At 53.4% G+C, this 25,035-nt stretch overlaps 1 protein-coding gene across 1 annotated transcript; it reads left to right on the plus strand.

Annotated features, from left to right (window-relative positions):
- The first annotated feature begins 1,206 nt into the window (after window positions 1-1,206).
- On the plus strand, window positions 1,207-24,389 carry Thra (thyroid hormone receptor alpha). Its single transcript, XM_059271707.1, is given in 10 exon segments — window positions 1,207-1,358; window positions 13,201-13,554; window positions 16,142-16,209; window positions 16,944-16,987; window positions 16,989-17,045; window positions 20,232-20,379; window positions 20,955-21,160; window positions 21,957-22,103; window positions 22,582-22,840; window positions 23,561-24,389. Coding segments are annotated over 9 exon segments (1,233 nt in total). The 5' UTR covers window positions 1,207-1,358; window positions 13,201-13,501; the 3' UTR covers window positions 23,812-24,389.
- The last annotated feature ends 646 nt before the right edge of the window (window positions 24,390-25,035 follow it).

The following is a 25,035-nucleotide window of genomic DNA, read 5'->3' on the forward strand; positions in this document are numbered from 1 at the left end:
GAAGTCTATGGCCCCCGCTGGTAAAACTGGGCTAATGACAGCGGGGGAACCGGCGGGGCCAGAGGGGGGTGCTAGGGTAATTAGACCTCTGCCTGGCGGTAGTAGATCCCGAGATGAAAGGGGCTCTGGCGTCACTGACAGGGTTTTATGTCCATGAATGCAGAGGTGTGTGTGCGCGTGTGTGTGTGTGTGTGTGTGTGTGTGTGTGTGTGTGTGTGTGTGGTTGGCGCACGTTCGTGCGCGTGCGCGCGCAGGGGTCCGGAACTGGCATGGAGACCTCTCCTTCGAGAAAACGAGTCCATCTCTTTGCAGCCACCCTGCTCCTTAGGTTAGCCCTGGAACCATTTGGGTTTTGTTTTTTGTTTTTGTTTTCGATGGTGCAAACATGAGAGGAAATCCCACCTCAGTGAAACCAGGGGATGAGGGGCAGTAGCGAGTCCTACCCGCCCGGCTCCTCAAGCTTAGCACGGGCTGTATATTGTTGGGGAATGGCTGGTGGGCAGTGAATAGAAAGAGCCTTTGTGGAGAATAGAAACGTTTTCAAGAGGAGGCAAAGGATCCAGCATTAATGTTAGAAACGAGAGAGGAGGCATAAGGTAGAATGAGCCTCCAAAAGGGTTAGAAAATAGGACTGTTGGAGTTAGGAGGATTTCAGAAGTAACCTGTCCAACACTTCGATTTTAAGCTCTAACCCTGGCAGCTGAATTTGTTCAAGGTCACACAGAGAGTTGCTTGGAGAGAAGGGACGCGAACTCTGAAACAAACAACCCCTAGCGTTTGGTATCTGGACTTTTCCCCGGATTTATAAGGTGCAGAGAGCTCCCTGAAACTTCCCCTCTACCCCAGGGTGCAAACCAGAAAACCCCCAGTTCTCCCAGCGAATGAAAGCTATTTTGTTTAAAAAAAAAAAAAAATGACATCTTTCTCAAAATGTGTCACCGAGCATCGCTCCTCGACCGAGCCTCAGGGGGTAAGGTGGGCGAGTCTGAGCCTGGTCGGGGCCAAGGCGATCGAGGGGCAGCCGGCCGGGGTCCCGGGGCGCGGCGGGGGGACGAGGGGCGGGGGCCGGCGGCTGCGAGGCGGCCTGCAGGGAGCAGCCGCGAGCCGGCCGGGCGCGCGGAGCCGGAGCCCCAGCCGGAGCGGGGCGGGGGAGGGAGGAGCCAGAGCGGCCGCCGCCTCTGCCGGAGGAGCCGCGGGGCCGCCACACTCGCCCCCCGCCCCCCCGCGCTCACTCGCACTCACACCCCGGCGCTGGAGGCGGGCGGCCCGGGCCCCACCGGCCCCCCATGGACGCCCCCGGCACGGGGCGCTGAGACCCCCGCGTCGTTGCCCAACTCGGTTCAGCGCGCCAAGCCAAGGTAAGGAGGAGGGAGCGAGGGGGCATTAATATGCAAATGCATCACGATTGATTATGCAAAGCCGCGGGTCTCTGGCCAGCTCGTAGGCGGGCTGGGGGCGCCCGGGGGGTTCCCGCCGCCGACCTCTGCCTTTCCGGGCGCCCGGGTGACCCTGTCACAGCCCGAGAGCCAGCGACTTACGCCCTGGGGAAGGGAGGTGCTGTTCAGTGGTCGGTGGGCCCCGGGGTTCGCCCGCGGAGATGGCGTCTGGGCCTCCCCTTCGAGGGCCCGCCCGGCCTCTGTCCGGCCGGTCTGCTGCGCATTCCCGGGCTGGGCCCCGCTGCCTGCCGAGGCTCCCCCGCCCGCCGCGCCGCGGTTTGTTTACGGTGTGCCAGAAGCCTGTCGTGTCCCCCCCAACCCCCCAGGCAAGGAGGCCGAATGGCCTTTGCAAAGCTGCCTCCAGCTTCGGAGGGCAATGTGGGTGCGGCAGGGTGGGGGGGCTTGCATGGGCTGGGGGAGAGAGAGTCCCCCTCCCCTCCCTGCCTTCCCAGTTGAGCATGGCTTTCTGGTTGCAACACTCCTAATTGCAAAAACGCGGCGGGTGGGGTGGGGTGGGGGGAATGTGAGCGTGTAGTAGTGGGGGTGTGCTCGATGGTCCCTGGATGATTAGAACTGCTGGCCGGTGGTGGGGAAGAGAGGAAGGAATGGACTCATGTTTTGTGTGTGTGCGCGTGTGCGTGTCGGGGTGTGTGTGTGTGTGTGTTTGTGTGTGTGTGTGTGCGCGCGCGCGCGCGCGTGCATGCTTCCCATGTTTCCCTCCCTTTGCAACGTGTCTCTGGTGCCCCTTTTCTGTCTAGGGCCCTCCCTTGTCCAGTGTGAAAGGAAGGCCTGGGAAGATGTCAAAAGCAATGGAGAGAGCCACCCATTTCAGGGACCGAAGGGGGGGCACACAGAAGGAAAGCCAGGGAGATGGGAGCCTGCCCCTGAATGCTGGCTCTGGACCCAGGAGGGGGAGGGGATGAAGGGGGCCATTGTCCAAGATGAAGGGGGAGGCAAAGGTGACATGCAGACACAGATATGCCCACACAGACAGCCACATGCACACCCAGGGACACCCAGGCAGATTCAAGGACAGGAGCTTCTGGACACACCCACATGGGGACAAGGGAAGAGGCAGGCTGCCGCTGCATGGTGGAGCTCAGAAGGGTTGGACACACCCACGGGAGACCGTGAGCAGAGAGAAGGCTTATGCACATACCCACGCACAGGGTCACAGGGAGATGCTGTCACACACAGGGGCAAGGAGGAGTCGCTGTCACTATCGCGTGCGTGCATGCATGCGTGCGCGTGTGCACACACAGCAATTGCCCACAACCACACAATTACAAAAGACCCTGTCACTCACAAGCACACACGCTCTCACATGTGCCCAGTCATGTAGTCGTCATTGCTTGCCATGACAGTCACTCAGTCAAACAAAAAACATAGCTACACATCAATACATGTGTACACAACTTAGCAACAAGTATTTTCCTGGATTCTTCTGTGGAGCTGAGGTTCTGTAGACAATAAAACCTCTACTACCGAGAAAATCAAATTCATCTGTATGAAAAGACTTTTCTGCATAGTGGTGCAAAGCATGCATTCCTGATAATATAGTCTCATTACTGTCGGTTGCCATACCACCCAGTTACTAGATGGCAAGGTCCTTGAGACATGGGAGAATCTCTAGAAGAGCCCTGGATCCCACCCAGAGCCTAGCACAGTGTGTGCTCTGTAAACACTTGTTAATTGATTGACTGTGGGAACTCCAGGCACAGGTGCACTCCTTTACGCCTCGTCTCACAGGTGCAGGGGCCATGCCCGGGGCTCCGGTCTGCAGTCCCAGCTCCCACCTGGCAGTGTCCAGATAACCCCTGCAGATAGACACATTGTAGCTGGGGCAGGGATGCGCTTCAAGGCACACAATCACAGACTCTTCCCTCTGGCTTCTTTCTATCTTCCAGGCTCAGCCACTGTGTAGCAATGGGCTCCCCCCCCCCCGCCCCCCCTTTAGAGAGACAGAGAAACAAGAGCAAAGTGGGGGCAAGGGGGTTCCAGACGGCCGAGTCATGGGCCTGCAGCAGTGTCCAGTGACTTCTAGCAGCTGGGATTGTCCTGGTTGCTGGGGGAGGGGTGTCTGGGGAAGGGTTGGGAGAGGCTCTCTGGCTCTCTCTCATCCCTAGCCTATAAGCCAGTGGGGACCTAGCTGCCCCTGCTAGGGGTTATTTGGCTGGGCCTTTCCTGGGGACCCTTTGTTGTCCCCAGCTGCGTGCCTGCCTCCCACTGTGAATCTGCCCCCTTTCTCACCTCTGGCCCTCCTGTCCAAACTTGGAAGCTTTCCTTGGGAGGCCGTATGCTGGCGAGTGTCTGCGTGAGTGAGGTGTATTTTTGACTTGGAATTTCTCTCTAACTCTGTCTGTATTTCTGTTGCTGTCTTGGGGTGTCTGACTCTCTCCTTGTGTCTCTGCCAGTCTGTAGCTCTCTCTCTCTCTTGCCCTGTGCTCGTCTCCGTTTCTGCCACGGCCTCTTTTCTCAGAGCTGGCAGCAACATTCTTCATACTTTTGCAGTTGTTAATGCTCAAATTCGGGCCCTCTGGCCCGCCCAGCCTGCCTCTGGGGTCAGCAGGAGGTTGGGGTGGGGGGTGGGGGTGCTCCGCTGGCTCAGGACATCCTGCGCTTCCTTGATGCTGCAGCTGTGGCTGGCCAGCAAGTTTTGGGGGCTGGGAATGGGGAAAGGGAGGGGAGTAGGCTTTGCTGCCTGTGCTGACCCCTCAAGCTGGCAGGCCCAGCCAGGGAACACCAGTTCAGTGGGAACACTTTAGGTTCAGGCTGCAACTCTCTAAGGAGGCAGTGAGGAGGCTCCTCCCCTAACTGACCCAGGCGGGAAAACCATGCCCCCCCACCTTGCACAGTGTCAGGAGTTGGCAGGACCCAGTTGGGTCCACATTAGGACTCATGATGGCCTTTCTTCACACCCCTGGCAGCTGAGACCCACCTCAGAGATGTCCCAACAGCTGTGTCTTCCTTGCCCAGCTTCAGGATTGGTTCTGAGGGTACAACTGTGTCAATTTTAGGGGGTGCTAGAACCCACATGTGAGGACAGAAACAGAAAGGGTAGCTCTTTCAAGGAGGGAATTTGAACAGGGGCTACTGGCACAGGAGATCCAAAGCCTCGAGGGCGGGTGGGGTGGGGTGGGGGGGAGTGGGGGGTGGGGGGGGAGGGCACGACAAACATGCTGTGCTCCCTCTAGCCTTGGCCTGCTTGGATGAGAACATATTAGTAACCATCCATCATAGAGTACTCATAGACTTCAACAGAAAGGTAAACTGAGGTTTGTCACAAGGGATACATAGCCAGATGAAAGAACAGGGTATCCTTATTCTATCAAGTCATATTGCAGGTCTTAGGTTGTTATGGTTAAAAGCGGGCTTTTGTTGTTTGCTCTGGAGTTCAGCTGCCTAGGTTTGAATCCTAAATGCCTCCTGCTAGTTGTGTGACCTTGAGAAGACTTCAATTTCCTTCTTGCCTTATCTAGAAACTGGAGATGATGATATCTATCTCATCTAGCTTTGACATTTATAGTTGTTAAAATATATTAAATGCTTGGGAGGCTGAGGCAGGAGGATCAAGGCCAGTTTCATCCACATAGAGAGTTGGAGGCAAGCCTGAGCTATATGAGACATTGCCTCAACCAGATAGACACATATACAATGCTTTAAAAGTGTCCAGTTCTGGGCTGGGGATTTAGCTCAGTGGTAGAGCACTTGCCTAGCAAGCGCAAAGCCCTGGGTTTGGTCCTCAGCTGGGGGGGGGGGGGGAGAAAAGTGCCCAGTTCATAGTGAGATATAGTGAATGGCACAAGCCTGGTCTCCTAGCAGTGGCTGGAAAGCCTGAGGAAGGAAGACCAGGAGTTCAAAGCCAGCCTTGGACACATAGTGAGACCAGCTCAACTCCTCCCCCAAAATGCACCTAGTTCATGCATGGAGACCCTAGGATGTGTGGTAGGAGTGTAGGAGAGATTTGGGTCTCCCAAACGTTACAGGAGTCGGAATGGAAGTGAGTGGGGAACAATGTATGTCCACCCTCCTCACCATTCACACATAACATCTCTTGCTCACAAGTTTTTTGTTTGTTTGTTTGTTTGTTTGTTTCTAAGAAGAACTAAGAGCCCACAGCAGACCTCTCTGCCCCTGCTCTTCCGACCCTCACCTTTTAATTTAAAAGGAGTCCTTGGCATCTCAGCCTGGGACATACCTCCTCAGCTAATGGCACATGCGCGTGAATGCCTGGGTGTCACCAGGTCTCTCTTGGGACAAGTCTGAGTGTTGGCAATGAGAGGGACAGAGAGAAAGAGAGAGAGAGAGAGAGCACATGCCTGAGCAAAAGCAGGGTCATCTCCACAAGCCTAGGAGCCAGGAAGGAGGGCAGCGTCCTTCCTCCTCCTTCACCCCAGCTACCTACCAGGACCTAGTCCTGCCTCACAGATGTCAGAGGCCCCTGGCACACAGTGCCCATTTAGTAAAAGGTGGTGGCAGGGAGGAATCGTACCAAGCAAGGGCCAGCACATAGCACCTGGAGGTCCTGGGTCTGTCTTGGTGTCCCTTAGTTGGCCAGGACTCTAAGAATCAGGATCCTCTTTCCCACAAGCCCCATTTATTCAGCCCCTGCTCTTCAAGGTGAAGTAAGGACAATGAATGGGTCGTGTCGGTTAGTGGAGGGACTTGGAGTCTTTGGTGTGAGAGACAGTCTCAATTCCAGTTCTCATGGCTGCAGAGGTGCTTAGGGAACTTTGGAGCCTCTTGAGGGGAGGCAGGTGTGGTGTGTGGAAAGAATACTGGCTGGGAGTTGGGGACTGGGTTTTTGCCATTCACCAGTTGTATAACTCGGGGCCTGGCTTTTTATTATATATTACCCACTTAGGGTAAGGGTGAAGAACATAAAGTGGGCGTAGGGCTATGGCTCAGTAGGAGAATACTTGCATGCGTGAGGTTCTATGTTTGATCCCCAGCACTGCAAAAAAAAAAAAAAAAAAAAAAGAAAAGAAAAGAAAAGAAAAAGACAAGACACTTAAGGCAAGATGGTAGCATGCTCAGTCTGTATTGCTGCCTGGCATGGTAAGCTGTTCCTGTGGCTTCCTCTCTCCTCCCCAGGCTGGCACATACCAGGCTGAGGATGCACGTGCCACCAGGAACCAGAGACAGTTCCGTCTCTCACCGAGACATCTGTGGCTCTCGTGCAGTGGCACACGTGTCGTGTTCTTTTGCCTGACAGGCAAGAGATGGGGTACCAGTAGGGACCGCCTTCCTGTTTGTTCAGAGGGGTCAGAAGTTCACAGGTAGACAGGGAGACAAAATGGATATTATTGTACCCGGAAATACTGCCCTGCTGCTTTGCTTTGGAGGTGGGCATTGACCTGAAGAGAGGGAGTTAGGGTTCACAGGTTAGCGCCAGAGCCACAGCCACACCCACTCAACAGTGGCAAAGAGTGGTGGTGTTTTGGGCAAAGCGGCCACCCACGTTCTCTTCTTCCTCCTCCTCCCCTTTCCCTTGTAAAGAAGAGATGGGCTCCTGGCTCTGAAGCCCTGGCTGCCTGTTTCATTTTCTCTTTTACCAGGCATGGGGAGGAGGAGGGGACACGCTTTGGTAACTATCAACCTTTTCATACACATCAGTGAGTGGGTGTGTTGTGCATGCATCCATGTGAGAGTGTTTTGTGCATGTGTGGGCTGGGTAGGGCTCTGAATATCTCCTGGAACGGGTACTGGAGCCCTGTAGTTCTGCGCATGCGGGATGAATGTGTGAGTCTGCACGTGTCCATGTGTGTGCCTGAGACTCAGCTGCATTTGCTCTGTTCTCTCTCTCTCTCTCTCTCTCTCACACACACACACACACACACACACACACACTCTTAATCTCTCCAATTCCATTCTCTCCTTCCTTCCTTTTCTATTCTTCCCCTCCCTCTCTCCCTCTCTGTCTCCTCTCCAGCTCTCAGCCTCCCTCCCTCTGCCTCTGCCAGTTCTGACTGGGTGGGGGCTAGCTCTTGCCTCCCTGGGGTGCCTAGGAGAACATCCTGTCTTTCTTTCCCCTACACCATTCCTTCCCTTCCCAGGTGATGCTTCCTGTAGCTGGCAAGCAACTCCTGCCTTAGAAAGAGGGAGTGCAGAGGGGTACCCCCAAGCCTTGTGCCCATGATGCCATCTGGTGCCAGTGCCTTGGCCCCATGACATTCATGCCTCCAGCATTCAGCTGCCCCAGCTCCCAGCTCCAATTACCCCGTCGGCTGGGGGTGGGGTGGGGAGAATACACTATGCCCAGGTTTTTTTTTTTTTTGAAGGGGGGGGGGATGCGCCTAATTCTGACTTCTTGGCGACTTAGATTTCTTGCTGGTTTTTCTGAAGGGAATTGGGAAAGGGGACCTGAAATTCTGTGAGGGATGGGTGGACAGCCATCCATCACTAAGTGTGGAGGCTGGGCATGACCAGGGAGGTGGTGACCTCTAGACCTAGCACCCTCGATGCTTTATGGAATTAGCCTGGACTAGGGGAAGGGAGAAGAAGAAGCAGGTGGGTAAGGCTATGGGGGAGTGGGTTGGGAACACAGTCTTTGATGTTAATACTGGGCATGTGGCCCAAGACAGAGCTACTGTTTATGTCTTTCTGTCTTTGACCTGCAGGGGGGGGGGGATTTCCTGTTATAGTCTTTGTGGTGGTTGGAGGGAGGGGGGCGGACAGGGAGGATCCTTTGTTTAAGCAACCAGTCTCCCTGTAGTGCACATTCCCCCACCGAATCTCCCATTCCCTAGTTTTAAGGCCTACCATAGCTAGGAAATCTGACTTCTGGGTCACTGCTCTTAAGTTCCAGAGTGCTCAAGCAAGATCCCACCCAGAGGTGCTGCGCCTCTCGGTCCCCACCCCCGCACCTATAAACTGCACCTAAGTCTCTGTGTGTGTACTTCTCTGCCACATCACACCTGCCAAATAGTCCCTGCCTTCCCGCCTTCTCTCTTTCCTGGCACTGGGATAGCAGAGAATTGGGTGGGGCAATCCTGCCCAATCCACACCTGAGAACAGAACAGGGTATGGGTCTGGGGAAGGAGGGAGAAGCCCCAGTCCTGGGGGAGGCTTCTGTCCCGAAACATAGAGTATGTGTTGCTACCACAGGTCCTCAATGGCCATAGATGCCCCCTACCTAGCCACAGTTGGGTCGGTGCTACTTGTGGGAACCCACGTTGGCACCGGGCACGCCTGCACATAGATGCCTGTTTGCCTGTGCATGCCCGTGTGTGTTTGGGCTACAGTGGCTGCCCTGGCCTCTCCACATTACCCTTGATGTTTCCATAGTGTGGAATCAGGACATCTATGCAGGATGACTGGGAGTTGGGGTGGGGGACTCTTCCCCCCATCCTAGTAGCAAGCAGAGGGGAAGGGGAGAGGGAGGTGTGAACCTACCCACAGCACTATTAATAGCCCACATGCCAGGCCACCAAGAACCAGCTGTCACCGTGGAAACCATTTCTACTCCCCCTCCCCCAGCCTCCATGGGGTGGGACTTAGGCAGGGCAGAAGCACCCCCCCATCTTGCTTTGTTACTTCCCTCTCTCCCTTTGTCTCTCTCTTTCATCTGCCTCTCCTCCCTTTATCTGTCCTTCCCATCTCACCCTTTCCTCTCCCATCCTCTTTCCCATCGCTCCCTTCTTCCTTTCCCCCCACTTCCTTGACACCCCTAGCTAGCTCTGCCCACATCTCTACCTCATCTCTTTGTCCTTCCCTCTATATTTTTCTTTCCCTCTTTTCCCATCATTCCCTTTACCTGTCTCTTCCTTCTTTTTCTCCCCTCTTTACAGCTCCCCAGTTTATGTGCATGTGTGTGTGTGTGTGTGTGTGTGTGTGTGTGTGTGTGTGTGAAGGATGGCTAGGCTTTCTTCAAAGCATTTAAGGACAAAGTTCAGGGGCCCCGGAAAGGTAGAGCCATAGCCCGGTGCAGAGCCTCAGAAGCGTGCACACTACTTGCTACTAGATGGTTAGGGGCAGAGTCCCTGCCGGCAGCCTCAGGAGTCCTTTGGGCGTATCCCAGGGATCCACGGAACTGCAGAGTAGGACAGGCAGCAGTGGGAACCTGGCATGGTGCCCATGGATGCCGCATCGGCTTCGTGTCCCTGTCCCCCATTGCAGAATCACTTAAGCTTAATGAAATGCTTCCCCCTCTATGGGCAACTTGCCCATGCTGCTACCCAACAGCTCTTGTCTGACAAAGAAGGAGTGGGTGGCCAGGCCGTTGGACAGGTGGGTCTTGCAGTCCTGCTGTCCAAATGAGAGCCTGGACCCCATAGCTCCACCCTCTTTTGTCTCTTTGGGTCTGAGCCCCCTTCCCCGCCACAAAGGCTGTGCTAGGAAGGAGCTGGGGACTATTAAGCCAACTCCAAGAAGAGAGGAGAGAGGCTGCCCTTCAGGGTGGTTATCCTTGACGTAATACCCCTTCCCCACTGACCTTTTCCTGCCTGGAGCTGACATGGGCTCACATGGTTTGTGCCTTCCTGCATGCTGGGCCTCTGTCTGGGTTCTGTGTAGGCCCATATATGTCCTTGGAGAGGTTTTCAGGTGTCCCCAGGGGTTCCAGACTCTTGCTAGGCGCCAGGCAAAAATGCTCTAAGAAGTGAGGCTAGCACCTTGACCCTCTTCCACTGCTAGGGGATAACGGTAACTTGGGCTACACCACCTGGCACCAGGGCACATTCAGCTCAGCACAGAGGTAAGGCAGACAAGGACCGTGCCCCTCCCGCTGTGGGCACGTGCAAGCCTTTGGCAGTGCCCAGACACATTTGGAGTTAAGGCTGGGCCAGGGAGGAGAGAGGGGAAATAAACAGGGTAGCTTAGATTGGCACTGTCCCACGTCTGCCTTGTAGCAACTGGTAGTGGTGGGATGCTGGGGGGAAGGGCACCTCCAGAGCTCTGGCCTGAGGCAGGAGCTTCCTATGCCACTGGCTCCTGCTGAGGTTCCCTGCCAGGCCCTGCCCACAGCTGCTAATACCCATTCCTACACACCCTGGCCTTCTTTGCCTGCCCCCAAGGCCTGTTCCCCAGGGCTGCCCCTCTCTGCTTGCCCACTCCTGGGTCTGCCTCCTCCCTTCCCTGGGGGCGCTTGGGCCTCCGGCTGGCGAGTGGATTTTTCCAGCTTCTGTAAACAAGTGGTGGCAGTGTGCCAGGCGGGCAGGAGACAGGCGGGGGCAACACCGCAGCCAGGGTGTGCCAAGCACCGAGGCCTAGTCGGGGCGGTGGGGGGGGGGGACGACAGGGGAACGGGGGGGGGGGACGGGGAGGGAGACACCCAGACCCAAAGAGAGAGAGAAAGAAAGAGAAAGAGAGATTCAGACCGACAGACAGACAGACTGACTGACTGAAGCCTTGCTGGGCACAGCCAGCAGTGGGGACAGAATGGTCTCTATTGTCCAGCACCCATCATGCTCCTCACTGCTGCCCCCCTATTCTAGCTAAGAGAGCAGTAGGCCCCAGTGCCCAGCCCTGGGCATCCCCACCCACTTCTCCTCCTCCCCCACCTCCACCCCTTAGGGCTGGCTACGCCATTATAAATTTATAACAGGAATTTCTCCACAAGCCAAGAAAAACTTGACCTACTTTCTTGATGGCTCCCTGGGCTAAGTCTCCCCACTCACTGCCCCCCCAGACTCCTGTCCAGCCCCCAGTGCCCAGTCCTGGCCTGGGGGTGTCAGAGACAGACTGAGCCCCTTTTCTGGGTAACTCCTGTTTTTCCCACCCCAGGGGCTTGCATGAGTCCAGAGGCCCTGTCCTGCTGCCCTGCCCCTGCCCAATGCCCTGCTTTATCTCTGCCCCCTCCTCTCACCCTGACTCTTTATCAGCTCATGGGGGTGGAGCAGGGGGCCTAAGCAAGGTCTCTGCTGCAGCAGCCACGTGATGGAGTCGTATGTGGGGAGCTGCACCCTTTGCCCCTCCCATATGCCCACACCTGCTTGTGCATGCAGACAGGACACCGTAGGCCTGCAGCCAGGGTCACAGTGGGCAGCTCAGAGGAACTGGAGGTGGAAGTCTGGTCTAGCACTCTCTTTCCTCCAAGTAGCAGAGTAAGGCTAGCACTAGAGCCAGGCTGTGACGCTGTAACCCCTGAGCTACCAGCTTCCTAGCTGCATGAACTTGAGGGACTCACCAAGCTTTCTGAGACTTGGTTTCCCCACCTGGAAAGTTCATTTTATTTTATTTTATTTTTTAATGTTATACTCTTTTGTTTTTGATATAGAGTTCACTGTATAGCCCAGGCTTTCCTTAGATTTGTGACAATCCTTCTGCCTCAGCCTCCTGAGTACTTGAACTATAGGCATACATCATCAATACATCTGGGAAATTTTTTTTTTCTTTTTTTTAAGACAGGGTCTCTAGCACAGACTGGTCTTAAACTCACTCTGTGACTGAAGATAACCTTGAACAACTTCTTCTTCTTTTTTTTTTTTTTTTTTTTTTTTTGAGACAGAATTTTTCTATGTGTAGCCCTGACTATCCTGGAACTTCCTGAAACTCACTCTGTAGACCAGGCTGGCCTCTCAAACTCACAAAGATCCACCTGCCTCTGCCTCTTGAGTGCTAGAATTAAAGGCATGTGCCACCACCACCCAGCCAACCTTGAATGTCTAATTCTCCTGCCTCTAGCTCCCAAGTGCTGGGATGACATACACGCCGGCCTCTTCCATCTGCAAAGTTCTCGAGCCCCCTTCAGAAGGCGCATCCTATCTGTTCAGTGGACATCAACACATGTTCGCTTCCTTCCTTTTCCCGCCCTGATGGATGGCAGCCAGTCAGCTAAATCAGCTAATTCTCATCCTTACACTGGACACTGGGGTTTGGGACTTGGTGTGAGGGATTTAGAAACCCTTAAAGGGGCCAGGCATGGTAGGGCATACTCTTACTCCCAGCAGTCCAGAGCAGAGACAGATGGATTTCTGCAAGTTCTAAGACAGCCTGGTGTACATAGTGAGTTCTGGTCTCAGAAAAAGAAAAAGAATATCCTTGAGGGGCAAGAGTTGAAGTTTCGCTAATGCACTGGAAGCTGAGAGAGTCCATTCTCCTTTGTTTTTGTTGTCTCTCTCTCCTTTAAGAGTGGGCTAGGGCCGGGCAGTGGTGGTGCACACCTTTAATCCCAGCACTCGGCAGGCAGAGCCAGGCAGATCTCTGTGAGTTCGAGGCCAGCCTGGTCTACAGAGTGAGATCCAGGACAGGCACCAAAACTACACAGAGAAACCCTGTCTCGGGGTGGGGGTGGGGGTGGCGTGGGCTAGGAACATAAGCCAGCGGTAGAGTACTCAGCATACACAAGGCCCTGGGACATTCATAATCCCTATATGCTATCCTTCTGCCCCACCCTGCCTTTGTGGGGGGACCCCAGCCCCATGCCTGTGCTTCAAACTACTTATCTCTGATCCCCTCTTGCCTTATAACACTGATAAATCCTAAAAAAAAAATCTTGGGTAAAGGGTGGTAACAATAGCTAATATTTAATAGGCACTCATAAAAGGCCAGGCGTCTGTTTGAATGTGAGCATTGAGACTAGTTACCTGCTGCATAGATGACCTCATTCTTCCCCCTCATCCCTCCCTGTGTCTGGGGCCTGTGTTTAGCTCTCCAACTGTACCTGTGACAGAAGGTTATTCTGGTCCTATTCCTGTACCTTCCCGCCATGCCCACTGCCATTTTGCTACAGGCCCCAGGAAGCTACTAAATATTTCTACTAACTCCTGCTCACTGACCCACCCTATGGCACCTTCTTACCCCTGCCTCTCTCTTCTCTCCACAGATATCTCCCGACAGGACACGCCTCTGAAGACCTCCCAGCCCCTAACCCAGTACCATTCACCAGCCCAGCTTGCCCCTAGCTCTCCCACCTGCCGCTCCCTGGCCCCTCCCACCACCCGCCCTCACCCCTTTGGGGCGCAGGGCATGGTGTGAAAGGCTGAATACTGAGACGGGTACCATGGGTGCTGTGCCCTAGGGCCTGGGTGGTGGGGGGTGGGTGGCCTGTGGGCGTGGGGGGGGGGCAGTGTGCCCACCCCAGTCTCTTGGCGTGCTGGAGGGCATCCTGGATGGAATTGAAGTGAATGGAACAGAAGCCAAGCAAGGTGGAGTGTGGGTCGGACCCAGAGGAGAACAGGTAATGAATGGGTCTAGCAAGCCTGGTAGTACCTACTCATAGCAACAGACATGGATAGCTCTCTGGGCTTAAGAGAGCTGGTCTCTTTTAAGTACCCCTGAAGATGGACATGAAGCCAGCAGGCCAGGGGCTGAGGGCATGTTCCTATGTCTCAGAGAATTAGGCACTAAGCTTGAGAGATGCTTACTTTGAAGGGGAAAGTGATAGGAAACAGAGTCGTCACAGGCAACAGACATGTGGCCCCTTCCTTGGTAGTGCTGGCAGTCTCAAATGCCCCCATTGTCCCCTCTCCCATTGTTCCCCTCACTTGAGCGTCTGTGATCCCAGTGGCCTTACCAGTTTCTTCTCCTACCAATCTGTTCACCATCTGACCATCTGACCACAAACAAGCATGTTCGTCCACAAGCCGTGCATATAACATAACATTTCCGGGTACAGGCACCAACAACTGTCGGTCAGAGCCCACACTTCTTTTTGGAATCTGTTGGAAAGCCCACACACTCTCCGTTGTTCATGGTCAAAGGCGGGCACTGCGATGGTGCTCCTCCCAGGAAGTGGAAGTGTGCATCAACTATGAAGGTTTTACTTAGACATGGATGAGGCGTCACCCTGTACGCACAACTAGGGAGGGGCCGCCTCTCATCTGCCTGCCCTAGATCAGTTCAGAGGGTCCCTGCCTTCTCGGGCGCTCCAAGTGGCACAGAGCTCTGTCCCATTTGGCATGGTGTCCCAGGAGCTGGGTACAGCCTGTGCCTATGGCCAGGGAAATAGTGGGGGTGGGGTGCTCTGGGGAGCAGTGTAGCTAGCTGTTGTCTAGGAGATCAGGTCCTGAGCCAGAAGGCCGGAAGTTTGGCCAGGCAAAGCCCTTGTGTTCAAGACTGGTTCTTTGGAGGGGCAGAAATAGTGGATGGAGTTTGTGATCGTGTAGGTAGGGCACTGGGTAAGCCCCTTCCCCCAAAGTCCCATGCTTAGACTCTGAGACAGACTGTCACCATGTAGCTATCCCTGGCATCTCCAGTATTTCCCTGCCAAGGCTTCTGGGGGAGCCTGCTCTAAGGTCTTGGATAGAGGTAGAAATGTATAAAGGTTCCTAGTCCCTCAGAATTGAGACACCTCTCTTCCTCCCCCTCCCCTCCCCCATGCATATGTACCACCTTGTGGCTGTGTGTGGAACTGCACCCAGAGGCTCTGAGCCTGGTGATCTCCGAAGCCGTCTGTCTGTTCAGCTGGGACCTAGGTGGCCTGAGTTCGCCTGCACTCGCACACTCACACACACACAGAAGGCTGGAGGCAAGCCTGACCTTCCAGCCTTGTAGAAACCAGACAGGGGTAATCCCCAGGGTGTGTGAAGCACAAGGCTGTCTGTGACCGTGACCCTGTCCAAGGTCACTGTGTCAGTGTGTTGGGAGCTGCACCAGGCTGTAGGAGGGGCTCTGCAACATGTCACACACAGGGTGGGTGTGGAAGGTTATACAATCCCTGCATGCGTAGAGGCTTATGTAACCTGCGTGTGCTGAGGTTACGTAACACATATGTGGAAAACCTGGCAACATATATGTGCTGTGGCTGACAGTTGCTAATAATACCTTGCATGGAGCAGCTCAGAGTCCTTTTCCTGGCCGGTTCCAGTGCTTGGTGTCACAGTGCCCAAATGGCACCTTAAGTTTCTGATTTGTTATATGGAGGCCATGAACAGGGTGGCCCTAATATTTTCAGTCCGCATGGGTTATTTAGCATGTGTGCATGACCTAGAAATTAATCAACATGTTCACATGGGAGGGAGGATGGCACTAATGGGTGCCTGCCCAGGGGGTTCTACAACACATGGACACATCCTAGAAGTCGTTTAATACATTTGAGAATGCCCTGAAGATTGAACGAATTTGTAGATCCTAAAGCTTATTACCATACTTGGGTTTATACTGAAGGCTGCATAGTTATTCACATGCGTAGGTGTCATATTGCATATATATACACACACACACACACACACACACACACATACACACACATTCTAAAGGTTACATAGCTTTAAGAATATTCCAAGGAGCATTTCAGCTCCTTTTGGCATACACTGAAGGCTTAACTATGTGAATGTTCTATAGATTGTGGGTGAAATGTGTGTGTGTGTGTGTGTATGTATGTATGTGTGTGTGGTGGGGGACTTTGGAACACTGCTTATGTGTGAGACATGTATGCATTTTGGAGTCTCATAGCCATACTTGTCTGTGTGAATGTGTTGGGGCCCTAAACATGGTTTTGGTCCCAAGTAAGCCCCTTATCTCTCCCATGCAGCTACCAGATAGACAGACCCTCTTCAGCTTTGTCAGCTGATGTAGGTGGGAGGTGGACTAGGGACCTAAGACGGAGGGAGCCAGGCGTGGGGGGGGGGGAGCCAGGCGTGGGGGGGGGAGCCAGGTGTGGGGGGGGAGCCAGGTGTGGGGGGGAGCCAGGCGTGGGGGGGAGCCAGGCGTGGGAGGGAGCCAGGCGTGGGGGGGAGCCAGGCGTCGGGGGTTCGGGAAGCCTCTTAGGTGAGAAGGGACTGGCCAGAGGCTGCTCTGTGATTCTTCCCACTTTGACCCTGCAGTACCAGGTCACCAGATGGAAAGCGAAAAAGAAAGAACGGCCAATGTTCCCTGAAAACCAGCATGTCAGGTGAGCCTAGCTCCGCATGCATGCCCCTCTCCCTACCTCACCCCTCCAGAGCACACAGGCTCCTGGAAGGCTGGGCCTGGAGCTCCTATGTCTCTAGAGGGAACAGCCTACAGCACACGGGTGGGATCTGTATGGGGGTGAGACTGGTGATTTAAAACCTATCTTGGCCTTTAAGGAGGAACTAGGTCAGGAAGGGTCTCTTTCACCCTCCCAGAACCTCCTCATTGAAGGATCCACCAGCCTCGGGGTGTCTGTTCTCCTAAGGTGGGGTGTTTCTTCTCCCAATTCCCTGTGCTATTCTGTCACTTAGATGTAACATTTAAAAAAAAAAAAGCCCTAGCCAGGCCAAGTGTAATGGCACCTACCTGCAGTTATAGCCCTTTAGGATACTGACATAGAAGGGTCACCTGAACCCAGGGTTCAAGACCAGCCTGGGCAACATAGTAAGACCCAGCCTTAAGAATAAATAAAGGCATGGAAGGAGGGGGTGGGGGAGGGCCACTGAATGGGCAGTCGGAAGAATGAAGGGTCCATATATTTGAAGGGAAAAGGGTGAGCAATCCCCTCACCCCCTCTACGTCCCAGGACTTCTTTCTACTTTGAGATAAAGAACCTTTCAGTGAGGCTGAGCTGGGAGAAGAATGAGAAAGGCAGAGTTGGGTGGGCACCGTCTAGGAGCTCCTCTGCCGGGCTCCACACCATGCCCACTGCCTCCACCCTTTCCCCCTTCCCAGGGTATATCCCTAGTTACCTGGACAAAGACGAGCAGTGTGTCGTTGTGTGGGGACAAGGCAACCGGTTATCACTACCGCTGTATCACTTGTGAGGGCTGCAAGGTATGGACGAGCCGTCTCCTGTCCCTTCCCCAGAGCCCGACCCCTTCGAGTCCCCATACCCGGCATGACAGTCAGTCTCTGTAAACGTGTGACCTAAAGCCTGCCTGTTATGTCATTTTCTTCTCATTTATTCACTTGTTTGTTCATAATCCTCTCACATGCCATTTGCCTGACTTCTGTGAGCCTCAGTTTCTTCATTTATAAAATGGGGGAAATTATGCTACCTTTATCATAGAGTTAATAAGCAAATTAAACTAGATCATTTACCTGGCGCTGCTTTAAGTAACTGCAGAGGGGTGGAAAAAAGAGTATGGCAGACGTAAGAATTAGGACTGTGATAGTCTTTAAAATAACGCCAAGCACATACAAACATTTAGTAAAGGCCAGGCATCATCCATCCTTGCAGTGTGTTAGGAATAAGGGGCTGAGAAGCCAAGAGTGGTAGTGTACACCTGTAATTCCAGCACTTGGGAAACTGAGGCATGAAGATCATGAGTTCAAGGCCACCCTGGGATATATATAAAGTTCTAGGCCAGCCTCAGCTACATAGGAAGACCCTGTCTCAAAAAAAAGAATTTGTTGCACAGTAGTGCATGCCCATAACCCCAGCGCCCTGGAGGCACAGGCTACCTGATGCCTATGAGTTGAAGCCAGTCTGATCTACCTAGTGAATACCAGAGCAGCCAGGGCTACACAGTGAGACCCTGTGTCAAAAAAACAAAAAGCAGGAGGGATACAGTATGTGTCCTACCCTGAAGCTACTTGCAGTCTACCCAAGAAGCAATCTGCAAACAGAAATCAGTGTCTTTCAAAATCTGGCTCATAGAGGTTTGGCGAGATGGCCCTGTGGGAAAAGCGCTTTGCCGCAAGAGCCTGAGGGTGTGAGTTCAGATCCCCAGCTCCCACATAAAAAGCCAGGGATGGCCGCATATCTGTCTGTACTCCAGAACTGTGAGGCAAAGACAGGAAGGTCTTTGGGGCCTGCTGGCTAGCCAGTATAGCTGGTCGGTAAACTCCATAGTGAGACCCTGTGTCAAATACAACACGAGACCGAAAGGGTGAGGAGTGATTGAAGAGCACACTAGATGTTGAGCTCTGTCCACCACATGTACACACACACACACACACACACACACACACACACACACACGGGGGCGGGGGCGCAGTATGATTCCTGGGTGACCTACAACACTAACTGTAATGCAGATTCCCAGACTACATATGCCTCCTACTTAGTCCAAACCTTATTGTGATGGATTCCAGGAATCTGCTTTTAACAAGTGCCCCAGGTGATCCCAATGTACCTGAAAAGGTGAGAACCCATGCTGAAGGGTCATGATGGGAACATAGAAGAAAAGATGACCAAACATTCTTTCTAGCAGAGGGTCAAAGGCCACAGACTTGGAAAAGCCTGTTAAATTCAACCAGTTTCAACCTGTATGGCTTTTCCAGGACCACCACCTCCTGCAAATGCGGGTCTTTCCAGAAAGAGATCATTTAGAAGTAAGTGAGGCCAGGCATGGTGGTGCATGCCTACAGTCCCATATTCAGGAGACAGAAGTAAAAGAGTCAAGTTCAAGGTCATCCTTAGCCAAATAGTGAGTTTGAGGCTAGCCTGGGCTGCATAAGACCCTCTCTCAAGCTGGGTGGTGGTGGTGGTGGTGGTGGTGGTGGTGGTGGTGGTGGTTCACGCCTTTAATCCCAGCACTCGGGAGGCAGAGGCAGGTGGATCTCTGAGTTCGAGGCCAGCCTGGTCTACAGAGTGAGTTCCAGGATAGCAAGAGCTACACAGAAAAATCCTGTCTTGAAAAACCAAACAAAACAAGACCCTCTCTCAAACTAACACACAAAGGTATATACATACACAATGCAGAAGCTTGAAGTTTCTCTCTCTTACTGTCAGCCAGACCAAAACCAGTTGAGATTCCACGTTTCAAAGCAGTGTTCCTGGAAATAATAGTAACAACAAAGCCAAGAGAAAGGGTCCTTAGCTCCAAGGACATCTGAGTCCCAGGGGAACATCCCCCAAAGACAGAGGTACCTTGTCTCCACTTCTAGAGTTTGGTTTTGTAGGTCTAGAATGAGGCCCAGGAGTCTGTATCTTGGTGCGGTAATTTTAATTCACTCTAGGTCTGGACTCTCAGATCTTAGTGTCTTCTAGAGAAGGCCCAGTTCTGGCTTCGAGGTTAAAAGTAACATGCATGAAAGGCACATGCCAAGTGCACATCACATAGTGAGTTCATCAGGAATCAACACTTCATGTTGCTATCATCCCGATTCTTCAGGTTTTTCCTTTAAACCAAAGACTAAAGCAACAAGTTTTTAAAAATTTACAAGCTATTAATGTTCACACTCAGTGCATGTTCTCGAATATTGACCTTCCTATTTTATAAATCCTGTCTGCACAGATAATAGGCAATATATTGTATATGGGAATGCTTTGGGGGTCAGTGTTGCTTTTAGAGTCATTCAGCAAGCCAGGCAAGATATTTCTTTTCTTTTTTTTGGTTTTTCGAGACAGGGTTTCTCTGTGTAGCTTTGCACCTTTCCTGGAACTCACTTGGTAGCCCAGGCTGGCCTCGAACTCACAGAAATTCACCTGGCTCTGCCTCCCGAGTGCTGGGATTAAAGGTGTGCGCCACCACCGCCCGGCTGCCAGGCAAGATATTAATTGGACTTTCTAGGGCTGGCAATGGAACTCTTTTGGTTGAGTGCTTGCTTAGTATGCAGAATCCCTGGGTTCCATCCTAGCACCACAGAAGCCAGCTGTGATGGCACGTGCCTGTAATCCTAGCACTCCAGAGGCCAGAAGTTCAAGGTCATGCTTGGCTACATAGTGAGTTTGAGACCAGCCTAGGCTACATGAGACTCTGTCTTAAAAATTATTTAAAGTAGATTTCCAAGGCCCTTAGAGCACCCACACCAGACCAAGGCCCAGTGCTGCCAACGACACTCACTGTTCTGCCACCACAGACACCCCTCATCCCTCGGCAGCCTGGTGGTAAGGGCATGTGTTTCTCAGATCCTTTGGCTGGGTAGGATCCAGAAATCCTGGGCCTACAGTGGCATGTGGGTACCAGGTGACACTTGCTCCCCTTGCCCCGCCCCTACTTGGTGAACTCTCTGGTTGGCTCAGGAGAGAAAGTCGTAAGGGTGAAAACCTGCTCCCTGTGCCCCCCACCCTAGGGCTTCTTCCGCCGCACAATCCAGAAGAACCTCCATCCCACCTATTCCTGCAAATATGACAGCTGCTGCGTCATTGACAAGATCACCCGGAATCAGTGCCAGCTGTGCCGCTTTAAGAAGTGCATCGCCGTGGGCATGGCCATGGACTGTAAGGGGCACCCATGGGGCAGTGGAGTCAGGCAGCTGTGGTGGGGCTGAGTACAAGGGTAGCAGATTCCTTCCTGAGTCCCCTCAGGGCAGAGTGGTAGCCAGTGCAGGTCAGGCTGATTGTAAAGTCTTGATCTCAGATTTGGGGTCTGGTGCCCTCATCCCAAAGGAAGTGGAATTCCTGGGTAGGCTTGATGCTTCTTGCCATTTGAGGACCTTAGGGAGGGAGTTGTTGAGTAAAAACTTGGGTGTTGGGTGTCCCCAACCTAGCAGGGTTCCTGTTCCCCAGGAAGGCACATCTAAATGAAGAGGAGCTCTTTCCTCAACTGTGGGTTAGGTAGCAGGGTCAGCTAGAACTCCTCAAACAGCTCAAACCAGAACATTATTCCTCGGGCCAGCCTGCCTAGAGTTGACTTGGTTCCAGTGATTAAACATGGTTCTTATTGTGCCACCCTATTACTAAGTGATTTGGGAAGTCACTTAACCTTTGTACTAGGACCAGAAATTTCTGAGCATTGTGTGTGTGTGTGTGGGGGGGGGGGGTTGCCATGCAAAATGTCTTTTGTCTGTCAACAGTGGTTCTAGACGATTCGAAGCGGGTGGCCAAACGCAAGCTGATCGAGCAGAACCGGGAGCGGAGACGAAAGGAAGAGATGATCCGATCGTTACAGCAGCGACCAGAGCCCACTCCTGAAGAGTGGGATCTGATCCACGTTGCCACGGAGGCCCACCGCAGCACCAATGCCCAGGGCAGCCATTGGAAGCAGAGGCGAAAATTCCTGGTAAGAAAGCATGCCCGTTGAGAGCACAAAGGCTTGCCTCCCCTGGAACCCTTCTTGATTTAACCCAACCCAAAGCTGGTGCTCTGTACCTGTATCCACATGCCTGTGCTTTCTGGAGCCTGTCTGTTCCATCCAATGGGATGCTCTGTGAGAACCGGGCCTTCTCTTCCTCTGAATTCCAAGGCAGTCCCCACAGCGACTGAGGACATAGTCAACATAACAGTGTTTGGGGGCACCTGCAGGGATCCAGGTGTTGTGCTGAACCCTCACAGAACTGACTGCCAAGTGGGTGGTCAGATTGGAAGGAGATGGACCACTGGGGCCTGGCTCCCTGATTGAGTTTGCCAGGGAATGGAAAATGCACTAGGAGAATTTCCCCAGTGCCAGGCAGATGTTTTTGTAATGGTCTGGTCCTGTGACTCTGCTCGTCCTAATTAGTTGTGCTAGGCTTCTGTCTCTGAAGTGCTGGTGACTCTGCCTTCCGTACAGACTTGTGGTAAGGGCTAAAAGGAGCTGTGTAGAACAGGTGGCCAGCCTACAGCCGAGTGTCATGTTTTCAGTCATGATGGCCGCATTTTTAGTACAATTTATTAACTACTATTCTCACTACTATCAGTATTAGCAAATTTCAAATGCTCTCCCTGGGCTCTCCCAAAGTTGAAACCTTGAGGCTGGAACAGTCAGGTCTGGGACTTTTCCCCAAGCTGCCTTGGAGCTCCCCCTGGTGGGCAGGGAGTCTCAGTGAGTGGTTGAAAGGGGTCTGCAGCCCCAGCTGACCCTCAATCTCTCCCTCTAGCCGGATGACATTGGCCAGTCACCCATTGTCTCCATGCCGGATGGAGACAAGGTAGACCTAGAGGCCTTCAGCGAGTTTACCAAGATCATCACCCCGGCCATCACCCGTGTGGTGGACTTTGCCAAAAAACTGCCCATGTTCTCCGAGGTGAGTAGCAAATGGAACCTTGGGTCACTCCCCACTGGGTCACACAGCCTCACTGGGTAGTCCTCCGATGTTCTCTGGACAGAGGGAATGATTCTTGTAGACCAGCAGATATTTAGCACATGAGTGTATACACACGTGTGTACACACACACACACACACACACACACACACACACGCACGCACGGTCCTAGAGTGACCATTGTACCTCCAGGCAGCATGACTCATCTCTTCATTCTGCGTAGCACTGACTGGAAATAGGCTGCTGCACTAGCTGTGGAACCTTGGCCAAGTTACCTAAGTGCCCTGCACTACAGTTTTTTGAAGAGGACTGGAAGAGTGAGGGGACCTCACTCTTGGGCATAACTGTGAGGTTTAAGTGCAGTAGTGCATAGGTGGGCATGGCCCAGCAAAGAGATCGGGGAGATCGTGGGGCATGGGGAGGATGTACTGAGTGGTCTGTGGCCCTACTGTTCCACAGCTGCCTTGCGAAGACCAGATCATCCTCCTGAAGGGGTGCTGCATGGAGATCATGTCCCTGCGGGCAGCTGTCCGCTATGACCCTGAGAGCGATACCCTGACGCTGAGTGGGGAGATGGCGGTGAAGCGGGAGCAGCTCAAGAATGGCGGCCTGGGTGTAGTCTCTGACGCCATCTTTGAACTGGGCAAGTCACTCTCTGCCTTTAACCTGGACGACACAGAAGTGGCTCTGCTGCAGGCTGTGCTGCTAATGTCAACAGGTATCTGGCCACATGTGGCTGAGGGGTCCCAGAAGCTCTCAGGGGCTCTAGCGTTTATCCCCACCCTAGGCTTCCTGCTTGCCCTCTTCCTTAGGTTAGTCTTACATAGGCACTCTGCTTTCACTCCCCAGCTCCTTCTCTGTAACCCAGTCCAGCCTCTGTCCCCTAGACCATGCTCTATTATTTTATTTTTTAATGAATTTTTCCTCCTCACGTTTGGTCTCCAGACTTTTTATTGCCTTTGACCCCCAACCTTCTCTCTGCCTCTGTTCCTCCTCTGTCTCCAGCTTTTCCTCTCTTAACGCCATCTCTCTGTTTCTCCTCCTGATGGATGGCTTCATATCCCCTGGCTCTCCATGCATCTCCCTGAGCCCCAGTCACCTAGTCCTGCTAGGGTGCTGCTCCTACCCATGCCCCTCGGTGCTTTTTGTTTGTTTGTTTGTTTGTTTGTTTTGGTTTTTTGAGACAGGGTTTTGTGGTCCTGGCTGTCCTAGAACTCCCTCCATGGACCAGGCTGGCCTCAAACTCACAGACATCCGCCTGTGTCTGCCTCCTGAGCACTGGGATTAAAGGCGTGCACTACCACCACCCAGCCTCTCAGTGCTATTTTCTTCCCCTGGTCTCTCCTGGGCTCTCTGCCTCAGTGTCCCTCCATGCCCTCCCGCATGTTTTCTCCTGTATTGTTCTCAGCCCTCAGCACTCATTCCCTCCTCCCTGCAGACCGCTCCGGCCTGCTGTGTGTGGACAAGATTGAGAAGAGTCAGGAGGCGTACCTGCTGGCCTTTGAGCACTACGTCAACCACCGCAAACACAACATTCCACACTTCTGGCCCAAGCTGCTGATGAAGGTGACTGACCTCCGCATGATCGGGGCCTGCCACGCCAGCCGCTTCCTCCACATGAAAGTCGAGTGCCCCACCGAACTCTTTCCCCCTCTCTTCCTGGAGGTCTTTGAGGATCAGGAAGTCTAAAGCCTCAGGCGGCCAGAGGGTGTGCGGAGCTGGTGGGGAGGAGCCTGGAGAGAAGGGACAGAGCTGGGGGCTGAGGGAGAACCCCCCCACCTCTTCTCTCCTTCCTCCCATGCTTGGATAGATGCAGCTCCCATATACCCCTGCACTGCCCAGTCCCCCTCAGAACCTCCAGCCCTCACACAGGGCAACAAATGAACTTGCTATGAAAGACAGTATGGGAGGCGGGGACCTAAGTCCTAGAGTTCCCGGGAACCCCCAACCTCTAAGAAAGTAGGGAAAGGGAGGAAGAACTAAGAGGGGCAAGCCATCCTGATTGTAGGGTCAGGAGGAATGAGGAATAGGGGCAGATGCCCTCACTCATCCCTATACACACAGGAGAGCCCTGCCAAGTTCCTTGGCCTGGATTCCCCTTCAGGCCACAGGTCTCTACTTCCCCAAAAACCTGGGTCCTGGCTGTAAAGGACAGCTTGGCTTGGCTTAGATCCTCCCCTGGAGGCTAAAAATGGCAGTCATCCTAACTGCACTTTGGAAAGCAAGTAAGGGGAGACTATAAATGAAGAAAACCTAGACAGACAAAAAACAAAACACAAAAAAAAACAAACAAAAAAAAAACAAAACAAAAAAAAAAGAGAGCGTTAGAGAGAGAGAGAGAGAGAGAGAGAGAGATGATATTAAGTTATTAGCTGAGGCTGGTCCAAGGGGAAGGACCCCCCCCCTTCCCACCCCCATGCACTTTGAGAACTGCCCTTCTGACCCCCAGAGAGAGATGCCCCCAGCAGACCTACAAGGGTAGGGCTGCTGATTAGAGCTGTGAGCTAACACAACAGGGTCCTGGCGCCCCCCCTTGCCTTGCCCCTTCCCCCCCCCCGTGCCCCTTTGGCACCGCACCCCAGTACTTCCTCTGCTCTCTGCCACTCGTGCCCGCTGAGTTCCATCTACCTCTCACGCTGGATGCCAGCTGGCCCCTCACCAGCCTGCCCTGTTGCCCACACAGCTCCCCTTTCAAGTGCCCAGCCCCAGGGGCCTCCTGTTCCCCCTCCTCCTATACCTTGGCACCCACACACAGGAAAAACTGCGGCCCAGACTCCTTCCCTCCTCATATCCTGCAGTATTAGCTACAATCCAGATGCTGCTGCATGGGGGGGCGGGGTGGACATGTGTGTCTCCCAGAACCTCCGCCCCTGTGGGACTCTTGTTTCCTGTCTGTTTTCTGGGCTCCCTTGG

The sequence above is a fragment of the Peromyscus eremicus genome, chromosome 8a (genome assembly GCF_949786415.1).
Source record: "Peromyscus eremicus chromosome 8a, PerEre_H2_v1, whole genome shotgun sequence".
NCBI lineage: Eukaryota > Metazoa > Chordata > Mammalia > Rodentia > Cricetidae > Peromyscus > Peromyscus eremicus.